At 37.4% G+C, this 18,275-nt stretch overlaps 1 protein-coding gene across 1 annotated transcript in view; it reads left to right on the top strand.

Moving 5' to 3' along the window:
* The window catches only part of LOC306848146 (anthrax toxin receptor 1-like), a 50,794-nt gene that overhangs the window by 29,185 nt on the left and 3,334 nt on the right, over window positions 1-18,275 (top strand). The window contains exons 14-17 of the mRNA XM_079382515.1: window positions 4,693-4,734; window positions 7,123-7,218; window positions 8,167-8,334; window positions 10,535-10,615. Coding sequence (XP_079238641.1) covers window positions 4,693-4,734; window positions 7,123-7,218; window positions 8,167-8,334; window positions 10,535-10,615 — 387 coding nt within the window. The remainder of the gene's footprint in view (window positions 1-4,692; window positions 4,735-7,122; window positions 7,219-8,166; window positions 8,335-10,534; window positions 10,616-18,275) is intronic.

The following is an 18,275-nucleotide window of genomic DNA, read 5'->3' as shown; positions in this document are numbered from 1 at the left end:
TGGTGTCCAGGCAGTCTGTGCAGGTTGACTTGAGTTAGCTTTCATGCCCTATTTGTCCTGTAATGACTTGTTAAGCCCTGACTGAGTATATTAGACTCACACAGAGTCAAGGCCACCTGGGATTTGTGGACAAATTGGTTCAACAACTCTTAGATCTGACATCACCTTTGAACTCTCAAGGCCAAATGTCAGAAATGAGTTTCCTCATTGCTTTTCCAGAAAAAGTGCATATGTGGAACCTTCTTTTATACAAAGAAAGTTTGAGTATAAGAATTTAGAGGGGAAGAAAGAATCTAGTATTGGACTCTGACTCATCATGGACTTGGGAGCATGTGGACTCGGTCTTGACCCTCATCTGGTCTTTGTCTTGACTGACTCAAATGAGCTGGTCCCGTCTACAACACTGGTGTAACTGGTCCTACTTGCAACACTCTAAGTGGCAATCGAAGCAGTGTCAACCAGCATGGGTTTTAGGTGTAGTCAGTAACAAGACCAGGGAAGTGAAGGAATAATAGCTAGTGCAGTGGCTGCGATATATACATAAACCTACCAACATTCAGTTCTAAGGCAGACGACAATAGTATTCAGCTCAATTCCGTTCAACTTGTGTTCTCATCTGATAATGTCAATGCCAAATCAAGGATGTTACTGAATATTTAGTGGCTTTCATATCCTAGCTAAGCAAGCCAAAGGCAACAGTGGCAAGGAACCCAAACTTCCAGTTCAGGACCAGTTCTCCTCTGGCCAAATGAACAAACGATGTGATACTGCATCACACTGGTATTAGGTGGGAAGGAAGAGTTGTAGTATCTCCAGTGTGGAAGAGGAATAATGACAACAGTTTTTGAAACATAAAGCATGCTGAATTCCTCAAATTTAAAAAAAAAAAGATACATTGCAATTAACAGTGCTTGCATTTTAATGCCTTGTATTTCCAGGGCTTGCGTTTTTAGGTCCTGAAATTTAACATGTGAACATTTCAATTCAAAATATTTCACACACATTTTCATAATTACAAATTCAATAATTCATATTTACCTTTCAGAATTCACTTCCAAAATATTCAGGCTGTTTAAAAATACAATGGATAATATTAGACAGGCGAATTTCGGTCATTTTATTTAACTTTACAAATTCACTGCCACAAATTCAGTGTTTAAAATTCGGCAGAAAATTCAGCGTTGCACATCCGGGACCCGCAGGAATAGCAGTAGAGCACCGATGTATGATCTCATGCATATGATGTCAGCATTGTCAGCTGATGTAGTGTTTGGGAATATTCAAGCATAATTTAAATAGGCTACACAATCACATGAAATCAGACAAAAAAAAGAAAAAAAAAACATTTTAGAAGAGAACGCAGCATCACGGTTGTCTGAACCAATGAGCATTAAGATGTGTCGTCAGCAAGTCGTTTCCCATCATGCTTTTGATCAGCGCAGTCGGTGGAGAGCAACTTTTTTATTTTGAATTGAAATATTCACAGCTTTAAATAAACAACTATGTTAAATTTAGGGACCTAAAAATGCAAGCCCTGGAAATACAAGGCATTAAAATGCAAGCACTGTTAATTGCAATGCATCTTTTTTTTATTTGTGGAATTCAGCATGCTTTATGTTTCAAAAACTATTGTCATTATTATGCTTCCATACTCCAGCTTCCGTAGTAGGGGACTGGCTTATCAACGGACTTGAATCTGTGCCAAGATCTTGTCTATTTGCTGGTGTCTTCAGGACTTCAGGTATTGTTCCTTTAGAGGTTAGCTCCAACCACAATTAAACACATCTGGACCAGAAAATCATGAGATCACTAAAATCATCCAGGTCGGTGTGTTTATAGCTGGTTGGAGCTACATTCTGCATGAAGGCATCGGACACCTCTGGTCTTTTCTAGCCGTGAAAGATTTATTCTATAGATCAGAGGTGTCAAATCCTGCTCCTGGAGGTCCACTGTCCTGCAGAGTTTAGATTCAACCCTAATTCAGCTTCAGACAGCTAATTAAGGCCTGCAGAACTACCTGAAAACTAATTTTGTCAGGTGGTAATTGCAAGGCAGGTATGTTGGAGCAGGTCTGAGTTCGACACCCATACTAGATCCTGCAGTGATTAAACATTTGCCACAGGACAAAGTGTCTACTTACACCTCTTGAGACCCAAGCCTGGCCTTTCTCTTGATTTCTGAGGGACATATAATAATTCAAACTGTCAGTGAGGTCCAACTGAGAAATATCAGAAGAAATAGACGTGTCTGGAATTGGTCTGGAAAGGCACAACAGGAAAAGAGAAGAAATGAGTCACTGCCATGTTAGAGGAGTGTTGAGATGAAGTTCATGTTTGAACCTGCTAAACCGGCTGAAATCATTTTCCAGAGAGACCAGCTGTTGGCCAACATGGACTGAATTAGCATTAGCTTATTGCTATGTTTAAATAGCTTGGCTTTATTTATTAACACAGGGTCATTTAGACTTTAAATACCATGTGTGTTGGTCAAGTTCAAACCAGCTAGGCAAAATGCCTTACGAAATGACTATTTTTACAAAACAGAAAAAGACATGTCTGTTTATATAAGGTAATATTGTCTGTCTGCCACTTGAAATCGCTCCGTGAACTAAAGGGGGCACGGCTCTGTTTGGGAAAGTTATTCTTTGTTACCATGGAAAATGAAATTGTGATTTGACCTTTGAAATAACAAGGAAGAATATTGCCCATTCTCAATTTCATTAAGATCTATTGATTTCCAAATAGTGTAATGCTAACGTTTTACTGGGTACAGAGCCATATTGTGATATGACAAAACTGGAACTCTCCCCCATAACGAATAAAGCTGTTTTTACTCTAGGATACCCATTATATGAAACACTATAGTTAGGCCTATATGCTAACTGTGTTCAAGACCTTTCTGGCAGTTTCTGCCCATAAATTCGTAAATCTTAATTACAACGTGATGTGTGTTAAAGTGATTTTGCATGGAATAAAGTCGATGCATTGGCCAATTTATGCTTTTTTCATATCTCAACCATTACACGGACATTTTTAGCACTAGTGCAATAAAATTCATCTCTGTCTGTATTTTATCCTCTCTGACAGTGATGGGCAGATTTGTTGCACAAGTGTCTTAAACCAACTAAATGAGCATTATTTAAATGAGCTTTATCAACAGAACACCAACTATGTACACCATGGTATCTATGGCTATGGCACCATCAGCATTCACAACAATTTGCTTCAACCATCAATTAAATTGACAACTCGGAAAGCGAGGGCTTAAAAAATGTTTCTCACTGGTAATCGTGACTTTATGGTGTTGTTCAAATGCTTTCACTCGTAAATACAATCATTCTGGCATGACTAGAACACAGCAAGAAACCACAGAACTGTTTATGAAAACACCCAATTAATCAAATAATTTTCCCTTCAGTCCAATCTGAAAGCAAAAGAGTTTGAATTACTACTACACTCTGGCATTTTTAATGTCTCTGTCCTTGAAATGTTTTTCACATGATTCCCAGAATTCCAGATGAGTTTCAAAACAATAACAATATGTGCTCTTATCACAATTGTTGTGCATGTGGATGAATAGTGGAACTCCTTTTTAAATACTTCAGCAGTTTCAAAAATTTTCTGCCTTATCAAATTGTTTCTAAATGTCCTTTAAAAGATATATCACTACACAGTCATTCTACACAGAGTTTAGCAAAAAAAATATAATAATAATATTGTAACCAGCTATTTGATAATAATTTACAAACAGCTGCTGCTTGAGGTCAAAGGATGGAATTTGTGAAGAATTTTTTAATTTTTAAAATTTATGAAATTATATGAACCATGGTTTTACTACATATCAAAATACCATGGTTACTATTAACCATAGTTTTGCTACACTAACCATAGTTTAAGCATGGTATTTGTAGTAAAACTGTGGTTATAAAAAACATGGTTACTACACTTTTACTACAATAAAACCATGGTTATTTTTTTATAAGGGATTAGTAAATAAATCACATTTTACATTGTTGAATTATAAGTTATTGTTTTTGTTTATATTGTGTACATTTAATAATAATAATTATAATATACTTATCATTCTAAATGATCATGATCAGTGACTGAAACATAGTCTGAGCTAGAAAACAGCTTTTTTTCCCCAGATGGCAAAGGTCAAGTGAATGTTGCATAATTATCCTTATATGGTTGATTTTGTATTCCTGATGCCCTGTGCTGTTTTGCTAATTGCTAATTTGCTAAAATGCTGTAGTACAAGCGACTTCGGAACAAGTAAATGATCAGTTTTACTTCTCTGAAAGACACATGCCTGGAAAAGCTTAATGCTCGGCCCTGCCTTCTAGAATTTAGATCTGGCCTCCAGATTTTTAGGTCATTTAAACTTGCTTGTAAACACACTGAAAACGGGGAGAGGAGGGGTGCAATTCCTTAGCCATGTGTTTTTGTGTAACCTGATTTTCTGGCACACACTGAAAACATTACTTGGGTCCTTTGACATGTCAGTGGAAGAAAAAGCTGTTTTTTAACTTTGGAGAGCATGTGGTCTGACATGCCAGTATGAGTGGGCTCATGTGATGTTTATCTTTTTATCCGGTCTTCTCTCTCTCTCTCTCTCTCTCTCTCTTTCTCTCTTTCTCTCTTTCTCTCTTTCTCCCTCTCTCTCTCTCTCTCTCTCTCTCTCTCTCTGCAGATTATCCATGAACCTCCACCACCAATAGTGGAAGATAGTTCGGTAAGAACTTTTTTTTGTTTTGAATTGAATTAATTTGAACTGATCTGTACATATCACAGTCTATTTAAGCAGTATTGCTCTTGCATTTGTGTTGTCATATTGTGATCTGGTCATAGGCACAATACATTTCAGACCAAAACCGGTCCGTAAGTTTATTAATTTCTCACTCGCCAACAAAAATAGTACCAAAGGAAGCTAAAGCATCAAGCTTTGCCTGTCACAAAGCAACAGACAGACTGAAAGCTGGTCTGGAACAGCATATCAGTGGAGCGTTCAAAGCTTTCCATAATCACGGCGCTGTTTACAAACTCTGGTCTAAAAAGCAGTGTGCACAGACAAGCGGACTGATGCAAACAGTGAAATCCTAGGGCTGTTGTACTACATTTCAACACTTTATCATGGATTTCTGCAAAACTGGAGTCTGATTGGTCAATTGCAGAATTGATCAGTCAAGTATTTTTGTATAATGACCAATATTTCACAGTTGCTTATGGCAACACAAAACTTATCACTGGCGCAATCTGGCAACTCAATATAGTTATTTAGACTACCATGTCTAATAAAATGGCCTTAAATAACTTTTTAATATGCACTTTTTTTACTTTAATGTACTGAAGTGAGCATAAATCTTGTAGATGGCTAGATCAGAAGGTCCCAGTTAAAGCAAGAAAATGAAACTTTCCCTCTGATGAATGAGAGCCCAAGAAGTTGCTGCAGGCATGCCATGTTGTAATTACTAATTAGGCATTAGTTTTCCAACTCTATACTATACACAGTATATCTGAGAATGTGTTGGTATTATACTATGGAAACAAAGAGTTACTCTGGAGCATTTATGGTGATTTTCTCTGCATTAGACTTAACCCTTGTTTACTGAAACCATCCCTGAGATCTCATTGTCCAAGTCCACACATGAAAAATGTCTATTAAGGGTCAGATTTGGAGGTTATTTTGTAATGATGTTATTCAGAACTGTTTCTGAAGGTCTGAATATTTCAGCTATTTAACAGGAACGTTGGGAGAGTCTTTGGACTCCATAAAACTCTCCAGATCTTTGTACGCTGTTGTTTAACCACTCTGACTCTGCTGCGCTAAAATGAATTAGTTCAGTCTGGCCATATTAAAGACCTGTAATATGATAGCATATTTTTATAAATCTTTCATCAGTGATGTCACTTTTCTAAGACTGTAGGAATGTCATACGTGGATTGGCTGTGGGTTTGGGAAATTTCCATGAAGGTTTATTTAAGTTTCAGGATATAAAAAATGTGACGGGGAATCAAGTGGGTGGTCAAATTGAAATATGAAGCGTGACCTTTTTGATTAAATATGGACGCATTGATTAAAAGATGTCTGTTCAAATCTCAAGAACTGATTGTTAAACAGGGTTACATTTCCTCAGAGATGGAAAAATAAAGTCATAACTTGAGTGAGCCAATTTTGATTTATTTTATTGGATCAGGAAGAGCTAGGGAGGGCGTAAGCGTGGCTCGTGCCTTTCTGAGAGGCAATAAATGAAAAAGTCATGTTTTAAAGGAGTGAGTCACACCTCATTTAGGAAAATGCTCGGCCATTGGAATAAGACCCGAAAAATTTGTACTTGGAACAAACAAAGAATCTTTACAATAGTGTTCATGTTTCGTTTAATAAGATGTTTATATCAGTTCTCAACATAGAGACCCAGATTTTACATTGGACATATGGCGAGCCACCATAGTGTGAAATCTGTAACCTATTTAATGTGGTCTGGGTCGCATTTTTATTTTACCTTCACGCTTAAGAATAAAGGCTCCAAAAGGGGGTTTTCACAGAAGAGCCATTTTTGGTTCCTCAAAGGAAAATTTCAGTGAACAGTTGTTAAAAGAACAATCTTTTTTCTTAGTAATCTAAAGAACCTTATTCCACTTAAAGAACCTTTTGTGAAGTGGAATGTTTCCACACTTTTTTAAAATAAAGTTTCTGTGTTGGCTTTGATGGATTCTTTAACCTTTAGCATCCACAGAATCTTTCCATTCCATAAAAGGTTCTTTATAGTGAAAAAAGGTTCTTCAGATTATTAAAATGTTGTTTCTTTAAAGAACTCTTCACTGAAAGATTCATTGGGGAACCAAAAATGGTTCTTTTATGGCATCACTTTGAAAACCCCCTTTCGGAAGCTTTATTTTTAAGAGTGAAGGTTCATAATGGAACATCAATGCTAATATGGAATCTTAATTTTTAAGGCTGTTGTGCAGTTTTGTTCATGGTTTTCAAGGATTTACCAGTAAATTGCACCAAAATTAGCTTCTTCCCTGTTGTTTGTGACCAGAACAGATTTGTGGCCAACCAGTTAAGAACCACTGGACTCCATTTTGGTCACAATTTCATTGTCTTTGTTTGCTCTATAAGGATGATGAAGAGGATGGAACTCCGAAGAAGAAGTGGCCCACAGTCGATGCGTCCTACTATGGAGGAAGAGGAGTTGGAGGCATTAAAAGAATGGAGGTAAACAACAGTTTTATCACTCGATGGAGGGCACCAGCCACTAAATTAGCAGACGCTCAGTCTCTTAACAGATGACTTTCATCCAGAGGAAGCAGGCTGCGTCTCTGGAGGAACCTGGGGTTAAGTGTCTTTCTTAAGGGTGATAGATTCTGTCAGTAAATCTCCAGTTGATAGTTTGGCCCTACTTGGAATGAAACCACTGTTGTTTATATTACATGCCAAGAGACTTCAGCACATCATAATTGAAATCAGCGATGTTGCTGAAAGCGAATTCCAGAACTGTGAAGAAAAACAGGAAATACAGAAGGAAAAAGTCAAATGTTTGTCAAATCCATTGATTTGCAAAAGTATGCTTGAAATAAACAATCTGCTATGCAAACACAAGACCTCATCAAAAAAAATGCCATGACAAAAACAAGGGAAAAAAATAGTTTAAGCCAACATAACATGGTCTAGTTTGCTGGTTTTAAAATGGTTTTGGACACTGGAACTTGCTGACCAGTTAAATCATCTTAAGATCAGCTTGACTAGGCTGGGAGACCAGCTAAGCAACCTTTGGCATGTTAAAGCAATTTAGTTTCATCAAACGGCTGCCAGTAAAGTACCAAAGTTTACAATCACAGCAAGACAGTGTTTACGATTGAGGAAAACACGCGTGTGTGTGCATTATACAGCTCATCTGCTGTTTGGAATCCTTACTTCTGTCAAACATTCTGCCTCAATTACCAGTAGTGCAGAGTTTGCAGGTTGAGTGCCTCAAAAAAGGAAAGGATTTTGAAATGTTGATAACAGGAAGGTTATGACGTAAAAATGAGGAAATGTTTTGAAGTCAAATTCATATGCACTCCTTTATACAGAAGGACAGATGTTCTTGTTTCCACTGAAGCTCTTTGGATCATTGTCAAGTCATGCTGGATAAAATGACCATAGCCACCTCCTTCTTTTCAGGTTCGCTGGGGTGAGAAGGGTTCAACCGAAGAGGGTGCTAAGCTGGAGAAGGCGAAGAACGCAAGGGTAAAGATGCCCGAGCAAGAGTTTGAAGCTCTTCCTGCTCGCATCCTAAATAATGGCATGCGGAAACCTCCAGGCCCTCATAAATGGTACTCGCCCATTAAGGTGAGAACAGCAATAATGTATCATTTGTTGCATTTCGTGTTAAATGCAATTCATAATAACTGTGTGTGCAAGTATTAGCTAGTCTTTCTATGGGTTTCTACAGTTTTCTATGACTGCATTTACATTACATGGTTCAAGTGACCTGATTTTTTCCTCCCATGTGACACACATCGGATATGACCCATGAACATATAAGGAAGATGCATGATTTCCGACATTCCCAGATCAGTTTCAGGCCTCATTCATATGTGAAAATAAATCGGATATGAATCAGATATGTGCATTTGCCATGTAAGCGGACATATTGGATATTCCCCTGTCAATGTGAGTCGTACATTACTGAAAAAGTGTCAGAGGTGGACGCTTCTCTGGGTCAGAATGCAGTGTTGCCAGGTCTGTAGTTTTCCTGCAGAATTTAGGTACTTTTACACTGTTGCCATGGGTTGTTTTTTTAGCCTGTAGTGTAAAGTAACCCTCCGCCCCCACCAGCTTTTTCAATGCAAGAGGTCCCTCACCGGAGGGAAAAAACACAAATATACCCGATTGGACTAGTTTTGAATAGCAATTAGGTTTTGTTTCGCAGACCTGGAAACCTGTCAGTACTTCTACCCTGGGTTGTTTTGCCATAGTGTGAATGCAGATATCGGACATGGGGCACTTTTAAAAGAAGCTGGTCTTCAGAAAAATCAGATATATTCTACAAATCAGAATTGGGCTTCAATACATGCAGTGTAAATGCAGCCTTTGTTATGGGTAACAGTTTGTAAAACACATAAGATGAGATTTTGAAGAACATCGGGGTCCACCCAACATTGTATAACATTAAAAGAACAAAAAATATTAGAATTTTTTTTGAAAATGTTTAAAATCTAATATATTTTGTTTGTGTTCCATTGAGTAGAACACTAAAGGTGTGGTTCCCAATTTAGGGGCTGCATCATTAGAAGGAAGCAGACTTTGAAGGATGCATTTAGAGGCCACTTTTAAAAGAGCCTTCAAATTGGGTCAGCCTTCGTTGTACCTCTGTGCAATCAGTCTTTGAATTTTTTGAAGGAAGCAGCCTTTGACACAGCTTAAGACAATAGATGAGACTAATTCTGTTGACAGTTAAGCATGAGCAGCCTCCGACCATGCAGTTCTCCTGCTGAATTAATGTGTAAAAACCTGACTTGAGATGTCAATTTTTATAATCAAGCATCTATGAATCAGCTTGGAGATTCATAATACAGACCAGAAACTGTGGTGACCTCCAAGAAACTATGCCTGCACAGTCAGCACTTTATTACACTCAAAACCAGATTTCCCTCATTTCACCTCTCTCCACTCACTCATTCTAATAGATCTCGCCGTCCAAGACCTCAGAGCATTGCCAAAGCTTTTTTTCCCCGTGTTGTTCATTCTTTTAGTCCGTGTATCTTTCCTTTGAATAGTTATTCCCTCCTTTATTTGTTCATCTCTGTATTTAATGTGTGTCTGTTGTTTTATATTTGGCAACAGCAACGTGACCATTATGTGCCCCTTTTTTTGACCCAACTTTACATATAAATCTTCCAAGATGCCCTTCTGTTCTTTCCCTCCCTCATTAATTTCCTCTATTCATTTCTTGTGCAATAAGGGTCGGTTGTCTTTATTTGGAAGTTGGGTCGAGGCTGAGGGCATCAGAATGCTATTGTATATTAATAACCGTAGGGTAGATAGCGAAGGATTGATTTATTCTAAACTGTGGCTTTGAGATATATCCGTCTCATTTGATAGTGAGCCAGACAGGCCACATGTAGGGTGTTGGGTTCAGGAAATCTCTTTGTTAATATAACCTATTTCTCAGAGTTTGGTGACCGAACAATGAGAGGAGCAAGTTATTAAAGACATGAGGGTCAATGAAGACACAATAATGACTTGAATCATACAGAAAACACAGTTGGAAAGGGGTGTCCAATCCTGCTCTAGGAGGGCCAATGTTCTGCAGTTAAGATCCAACCAGCTCCAATGCATTTTCCTGGAAGATTCTAGTGAGTTTGAAGAGCTTGATTAGCTGGTTCAGGTGTGTTTGATTTGAGTTGGAGCTAAACTCTGCAGGGCAGTGGCCCTCCAGGAACAGATTTTGACAACTGGTTTGTATACACATATGTTTGCTTTTTCAGTATTAAATTTGTGTGTTTTTGGTGTGTGTGTGTGTGCGCGTGTGTGTGCTGATGCACAGGGAAAACTGGATGCATTGTGGGTGCTTCTGAAGAAAGGGTATGACAGAGTGTCCATCATGCGACCACAACCTGGAGACAAGGTAAGACTCTTTATTTGTTTAAGTATAACAGATGTGTATATATATATATATATATATATATATATATATATATATATATATATATATATATATATATATATATATATATATATATATATATATATATATATATTTAAAATAAAATTATAAAATTTGACAAAAAAGTTAGTGCGTTAAATGGAATAAAAACGGAATAACGTTATGCATTAATTATAGATGCTAGGATATCTATAATTATTGCATAGCATGGAATTTCACTTTTATTCACACTATATATTTCTGCACAAGATTCTATGAAAATTTTTGTTTAATTGTTTTTTTTGTTTGTTTTTTAATTGTAATTGTGACTTCTTAAACAAATCAGGCTTTATTCTCACAGAGTCTGAATTGTGTGATATGCTAAGTTCTGTCATGAAACTCTAGATTGCGCAGGCTGATGGGTCATTAACGCAAACTGATCATATTTACAGCATTAAACTACTTGGCACAAGCTGTTTGGTTCATGTTGCATACACAGCCAGTGAGCTTACTGCTTTACATTTAAATGCCTGGTTAGCATTCACTAAAGCAGTTTGTAGCATGCTTTCAGAGTTACTGAAACCCTCCACCCTCCCCAGCTCCACCTGTATAGATCTGCTATGGGTTATTTTATATGCTATTTGTGTGCCAGCAATATTTCGTAAATACTCACAGCACCGTATCGGCATATGTATTGACAGTAGCAAGTTCCTGTACTTGCTTTGTAGCAGCAGCAAAAATCTACAGCAACAGCAATTTAGCAGCAGCAGATTAATTAAACGGATACTCCACCCCAAAATGAAAATTTTGTCATTAATCACTTACCCCCATGTCGTTCCATCGTCTTCGGAACACAATTTAAGATATTTTAGATGAAAACCGGGAGGCTTGTGACTGTCATAGTAAATTACACTGTCAAGGTCCATAAAAGTATGAAAGTAATTGCATCATAAAATTCAGATTGAACCACTGATGGCAGATGGACTATTTTGATGATGTCTTTCATACTTTTATGGACCTTGACAGTGCAATTTACTATGACAGTCACAAGCCTCCCGGTTTTCATCTAAAATATCTTAAATTGTGTTCCAAAGACAAACGTAGCTTTTTCGGTTTTGGAACAAACGGGTAAGGAGTTAATGACAAAATTTTCATTTTGGGGTGGAGTATCCCTTTAAGACCAAATACATTAACACTGTCATATCCATTATCATGCTAAAATCTTCAGAGAGTTGTCATGATAGAAATAAATGTAAATCAAGCTTGTTTCTGCCACAGAAATGAAAAATAAAAAAATAGCAATTTTGGAAATAATCATCCACTTTTGTTGTAAGAATAAAAAATTAGTTTGTGTTCCACATAGAAATAAAACCATACGGTCTGTATCAGCATGAGGGTTCAATAAATGATCATAATATTTGAGTCAACTATCCCTCTAAGTGTGCATATTTGTGCATATGTTGTTTACTCAAACAAGATCTTCATTGTCAAAAACACTATCATGAACATTAATGACAAATGTTGCAGTTAGACTTGGCTTCCTCTCTATAGCATGTATTTGCTTTCACTCGCTGCTTCGTTTAAACATTCTTTCATCCTTGCCTGAATGGAGAACAACAACAGGCCAAGAGTTAAAGCCACCTGTTTCATGCTGGGTCTCCTGGACTAAGCAAATAAACTGAGGAAATGCATATCATAGATCCCAAATGGCAATGAGATTTGCATGAAATGAAGTACAAAGTTCTTTAGGGTGAACTCGTATGTTATTTCTTACTTATGCAAAGGATGATTTGACTATAAAGTTGATGGCAGGTCACATCCACTGAGAGAAAGAGCTCATCTAAGGACAGGATGCTTTTCATGTTTGTCAGGGTTGGTTGCATGATCAGCAAGGCTGAGGTAAGGATATATTAGCAGCAAGTGTAATTTATTTACAAGACAAACTAATACAAGACAACAAGACAACAAGAAATACACAAACCACATAATATTGCAAGAACAGACAAAGAACTAAACCAAAAGGGGGATAAATACAGTTAAATGAGGAAACATACAAGCATACCTCAACAACATTGTACTAAAAACTGAAACGTTTTCCTTTGCATTTTGAAAGGTTGTGTGTACAGACAACAATGCTGTGAAAACGATCCCGTTCACATGGATCCTGTGAAAATGACTAAAAACTCTGCATTGTGCATGCCAGGCCATTAGATGGCGATGTCACTTTGTAAATAAACATGCTTTAACACATGCATATAGACTGTAAACATTAAATGAATGCGTATGATATCACCGTTTTCACAAAAAATTTTGTAGTTTGCACAAGCAATGACGGTGTCGTTTTCAAAATCTTGCTTTTTTGTTTTCAAAAGCTTTGCATTTTCAGGCCCCCAAAACACTGTAGCTGTGTAAACGAACAGCCAAGACACATAAGAAATTATGTTTTATTCAGCAGGGGTGTATTAAATTGATCAAATGTAACTAAAGACACACAAAATAACAATAGATTCGATTTACACTTTGTAAAAATAGCTACATTTTCTTTGCCATAAGTATAAATAGTAGATGCTCTTTATTAGTGCAAATGCAGGTATTTGCACCTCAGTATTGTAGCACATTATAAAACAGTATGCAGTAATAACATATTGAGTGTAAATTATCATATTTCTTAAAATTACTTAATGTATGCCGCCTTATATTGGAACAATAAAGCCCTCCCTTCGCCTACCCCTAAACCTACCCAATGAACACTGTATTATTAAATACCCACAAGGCACTTTATTAAAAATTTTTAAATATTTCCTCCATTTTTATTGAAAAGAAATGTCTTTTTCCATCTGAACTGTGATGGGAAAAGAGAGAAGAATGAGTTCAGCAAAAGGCGGATTCGAACTCGGATCAATCACATCAAAGCATGCCGCACTTTACGCCCAACGCCACTGAGCCTGTTGAATGATGCATGTCTGCATAATGATGTTTATGCCAACCAGACATTTGTGGGCGGAGCTAATGTACACAGTCTCTGCCAAAAGGTAGGCTATTTGCACTTAGTGTAAATATACACTCTGTTAAAAAATCTTAGAAGTCTTAGTGTTCAAAAACTCTCAAAACATCAGAATAGCAAGGAGCAAGATCTAACATCAACTTTCGCAAATGCAAGCATCACTCACATTTTCTTCAGAAAGTTAGAAACTCTAGTTGCATCAAGTCTAGAATCTTGTTCGTACAGTGCATTGCCAATAACTTGATGGCTCCAGCAAGCCTAAGAGCTTCTAATACAGGCGGTCATTTTCTCCACTTCAAAACATGCAGCTTTATTTTACCAAAGTAAAGAGATGAGATCCAATGTCAACAGATCCGTTTGGACGTAACGCCATGTGCAGAGGGTGGTGTCATTTATAACTGAGGCATATTGCAAAACTCAACACCCACACCCACATTTTCTCTGAGGAGCTCGCTTAGTAGCACTAAATGTCATATCCCGCTGTACGTTTAGAGGGTCAAACTGTGAGTCACATTTGGCTTCAACTTTGTACCTCCTCTTAAAAAGATGTTTCACAGATTGCACAAAATCACCACCTTGCTGTTTTGTAGCATCCTGTAGCTGCTCCATGTATCTGCAGGTAAGATGGAGTTGGTCAGATATTTGGTGAGCGAAACTGAACTTGTATCATAGAACATATACATTGTACTCAACGATGTACATTGATTCTCAACACAACTGACTCCCCAACAAAGCAATCAGATTTGCTTTTAAGATCCATAAAAGAGACCTGGGCCTAAAAGATCCAACAGAGAAAGCAGACCAATGGGCAGAAATAATATAGTCTAGACTTGTACATCAAGAAAATGATACAATTGCTTTATAAGAGAACAGCCAAACATAGTACAATGATTAACAGCATCGGAGAGGCAACACCCTCAGCGATTAGTGAGTCTGATGACATCACACTATGAGGTTAAACCATTATCATTTCACCGCAATGCATGAAGCCATTTGGACATGCCGAAACTTAAAAACACATCCAGATGCTCCAAAATAAATAGAAAAAGAAGCCAAAACAAAAAATATGCATCATGAAAGTTATTGATTCCGGCATAAGGATGGTATATATGCCACCTCAGATGTGACTTCTTTGCCACCTTTGCACTGCAGAGATGCATTATTATGTTGGCTGCAGTGCACATAAATCTTATCCTGTTGCCTGCAGATATGTCTAACATGTGTACTGGTTAAAAATATCAATACTTCCTTCCTTCCTTCAACAGGAAGGCATAGTTTTTTATTTGTAATGTGATTGTTTTTCTGTGCAATCTGAAGTTGAGTAAGTGGTGACAATAAAGCAGTTTGAGCAGAGCAGAAGACATACGTAAGTCTAGGAATGAAGACCGGACATTTAACAGAGGAAGAGGTATTTTGATCTAAGCAGTTATAGGAAGCGGTATGAGTGTAGACATGTTGTTATTAAAACTGTAGGGTCTGGCGACTGTAAAATTAAAAAGAAACTGCTGTCCCGACTACTTCTGAGACAGTGTGGAGACGGAGAGAATGTTGCATGCATCTGCTGTGGTAAATGAACATACTGAAATGAAGGCACAACCAAAGCAACAGTATTGGTGGACACACAGCCTAACTGTGACTATATCAACATGCAATATCGATGAAATCAAAATCTCTATATATTGTCTTAAGCCGAGAAAAAAAAAAAAAAAAATGGAAAAAATATATAGACCTCCATACATTTTTGGGGTTGCCAGATGTCAAGAGTTTAAATCCCCTTTCCCTTAAAAGGACTTTTCTGCCCTGTGTTTTACTTTATCTTTACAACCTGGTGAAGTGCATTTGCTCCCTCTACACTGCAGAGGAAGTGCTGATGATCCAAAAGACATTGACAAACATCTACATTGAAATTTGGAGATTTACATTAAGATACTCTGCTCAAATTAAAATGTAATACAGCCAGTCCATGTTGAACTAAATCCAAACATGGATCTTAAATCTATTGTTTGTTAGTGTGGTTGCTGAATTAATGCACTTATATAACTTCCGTGCTACAATTCATAGTTTTTGTTGTTGGTTTAATAGGAAAACATGAATATTTTTTGGAATTATTGGAATTAATATTAAACATTTCACAGTTTTAGCTTTTGAGAGAAGCTTTTGAATTTTGCCAGCTTTAATAATGTAGAAAACGAGTTAATTTATATGGTAATTTAAAATATCAGGATGCTAGATGAGATAAAATAAACCATGTATATGTCACGGATTGGTTTCTGCCTAGTTTCCTTTTTGTCCTTATTTGGCATTTCCTGTCCTAGTTTAGTTAATTATCATTCAGTTCACCTGTCTTGTGTTAATTGTCTCGTTTGCTCCTTTGTTCCCTGTTCTTTATAAGCCTTGAGTTCCTTAGTCTGGTTTGTCGTGTCTTAAAGTTATGTGATCATTATATGGATGTATAGTTTTCTTGTATTCTAAATCCCTTTACTGATTAAAGGTCTGTTTTTCGTTCACCCACTGTCTCCCGTAGCTCTTGGAGGAGCGTTCATAACAGTATATGAGTTGATATTTCTTATATTTGTTCTTATAAGTGAAGACTAAATAAAAATAAAAAATAAAACAAAATACAGAAGTATTTAATCATGTCCCTGAAATTAAACACTGGATTATAATCATAATGAACTGAAAAGGCAAAAGAATATGTGAAATGAATACCATAATAAAAATGTATCTTAAATTTCAATCGTCTCTCTGCAGACAGTAATTTAACACACAAAACAATTTTAACATTTAATATATCTCAACAGAACCTGTATTTAAAATATTTGAAGATAACGTTGACAGGTGGCCGATTTATTATAATTATACACAATTATATTGTGTTAAAATAAGTGTACTTAAAGATGATTTGATTAAAAGTGTCTTCTTAACTTCCATAGTCCCTTTGAAGTTGGCATAAAATCGAAATTCACCTCATCTACTGAAACACTGACATCTCTGTAAATTTTGTCAATAGTATGAATTAATATGTGAAATTACACTAAATCTGGCATCCCAATTATGCATTAAAAAAAGAATGTTATTTAGCTTAACTCACAATGAAAAACTGCATATTCCTGAAAGGACCAACTATTCCAAGGCAACCAAACGTGATTTACTCGTTTAACTAAAACTATACTATAAACCACGTCCTCTGTTCCTCTACATTTGTTATTGTGATTTCTTCCATTTGTTTTTCTATGAGTAGTTGGTCGCTGTAACCTTATTTGTCTTATAGAGCTATACATACCAAATAATTTCAGGCTTTTGTTGTTCTTAATTACAGTACATACTATAATCTCTTAACTGCATGAACTCACACAGTGTGTGTGTGTGTGTGTGTGTGTGTGCGTGTGTGTGTGTGTGTGTGCGCGTGTGTGTGTGTGTGTGTGTGTGTGTGCGTGCGTTTCCTGGGGCCAACTTGGAGTTCTTCATTAGTTTACAGAAAATTGGGACAGAGAGTTCTCTAATTTTCCATAAGTGTTTCTAGTAAACAACCAACAGCTAGTCTTTCCTCTGTGTATCATTAAAACGTGTCTGGCATTTATAGCTTCCTACAGCTATAGCAGTCAGGAAGACCAGCACGCCTCTCAGCATGGCAGTCTGCCTTTGTTTGTGTGTTTGTCATGTTATTTATTGACGGTAAAGTCCATCATGATTTCCCCTTGCCCAGCCACATGCATTCAGAGATTTAAGACTAATACTCCTGCCTTATTCACTGCATTTGAACTGGAGTCAAATAGCATACAGGTTTCTCATCTGCCACATTGTCCTACATGATGGCAACAAAACCTTTTACAGTTTGACTTCTGAGGCTGATTTCCTCCCAACCTCTGAGTTTTCTAATGCAAAATTAATGATTCCATGAAAGGTGTTTTGCCAGTAAATGTTATGGTATTTGGCAAGCTCTGAGAGTTTCCGTTACCATAACACTGTAGTGATTTCATAGAAAGTACATGGCAACATGCTAAACATCACTCAGAACATGCTATGAACCACATAGCAATGCCTTAGCACAGAACACCCTAGCAACTGCAACATGTTAGCCGCTGCATATGTAGCAACATCCTAAAAAACAAACTAAAACTCTCAAAACATGTTCTTCTGGATACAAGCTAAAAACTATTCAAAATATGGTATCCACAAAATAGCAACTGCCCACAGCAGCCTAACAACAGCCCCAACATAGCAATACCCTTGCAACCACCCACAGCAGCCTAACAACAGCCACAACATAGCAACACCCTGGCAACCAACCACAGCATCCTGACAACAGCCACCACATAGTAACATTTTGGCAACCACCCACAGCACCCTAACAACAGCCACAACATAGCAACATCCTGGCAACTGCCCACAGCAGCCTAACAACAGCCGCAACATAGCAATACCCTTGCAACCACCCACAGCAGCCTAACAACAGCCGCAACATAGCAATACCCTTGCAACCAACCACAGCATCCTGACAACAGCCACAACACAGCAACACCCTGGCAACCACCCACAGCAGCCTAACAACAGCCACCACATAGTAACACTTTGGCAACCACCCACAGCACCCTAACAACAGCCACAACATAGCAACATCCTGGCAACAACACCAAA

The sequence above is a fragment of the Barbus barbus genome (assembly GCF_936440315.1).
Source record: "Barbus barbus genome assembly, chromosome: 28".
Taxonomy (NCBI): Eukaryota; Metazoa; Chordata; class Actinopteri; order Cypriniformes; family Cyprinidae; genus Barbus; species Barbus barbus.
Note: the sequence above shows the minus strand (reverse complement) of the source record. Positions and strands in the feature narration are given on the sequence as shown.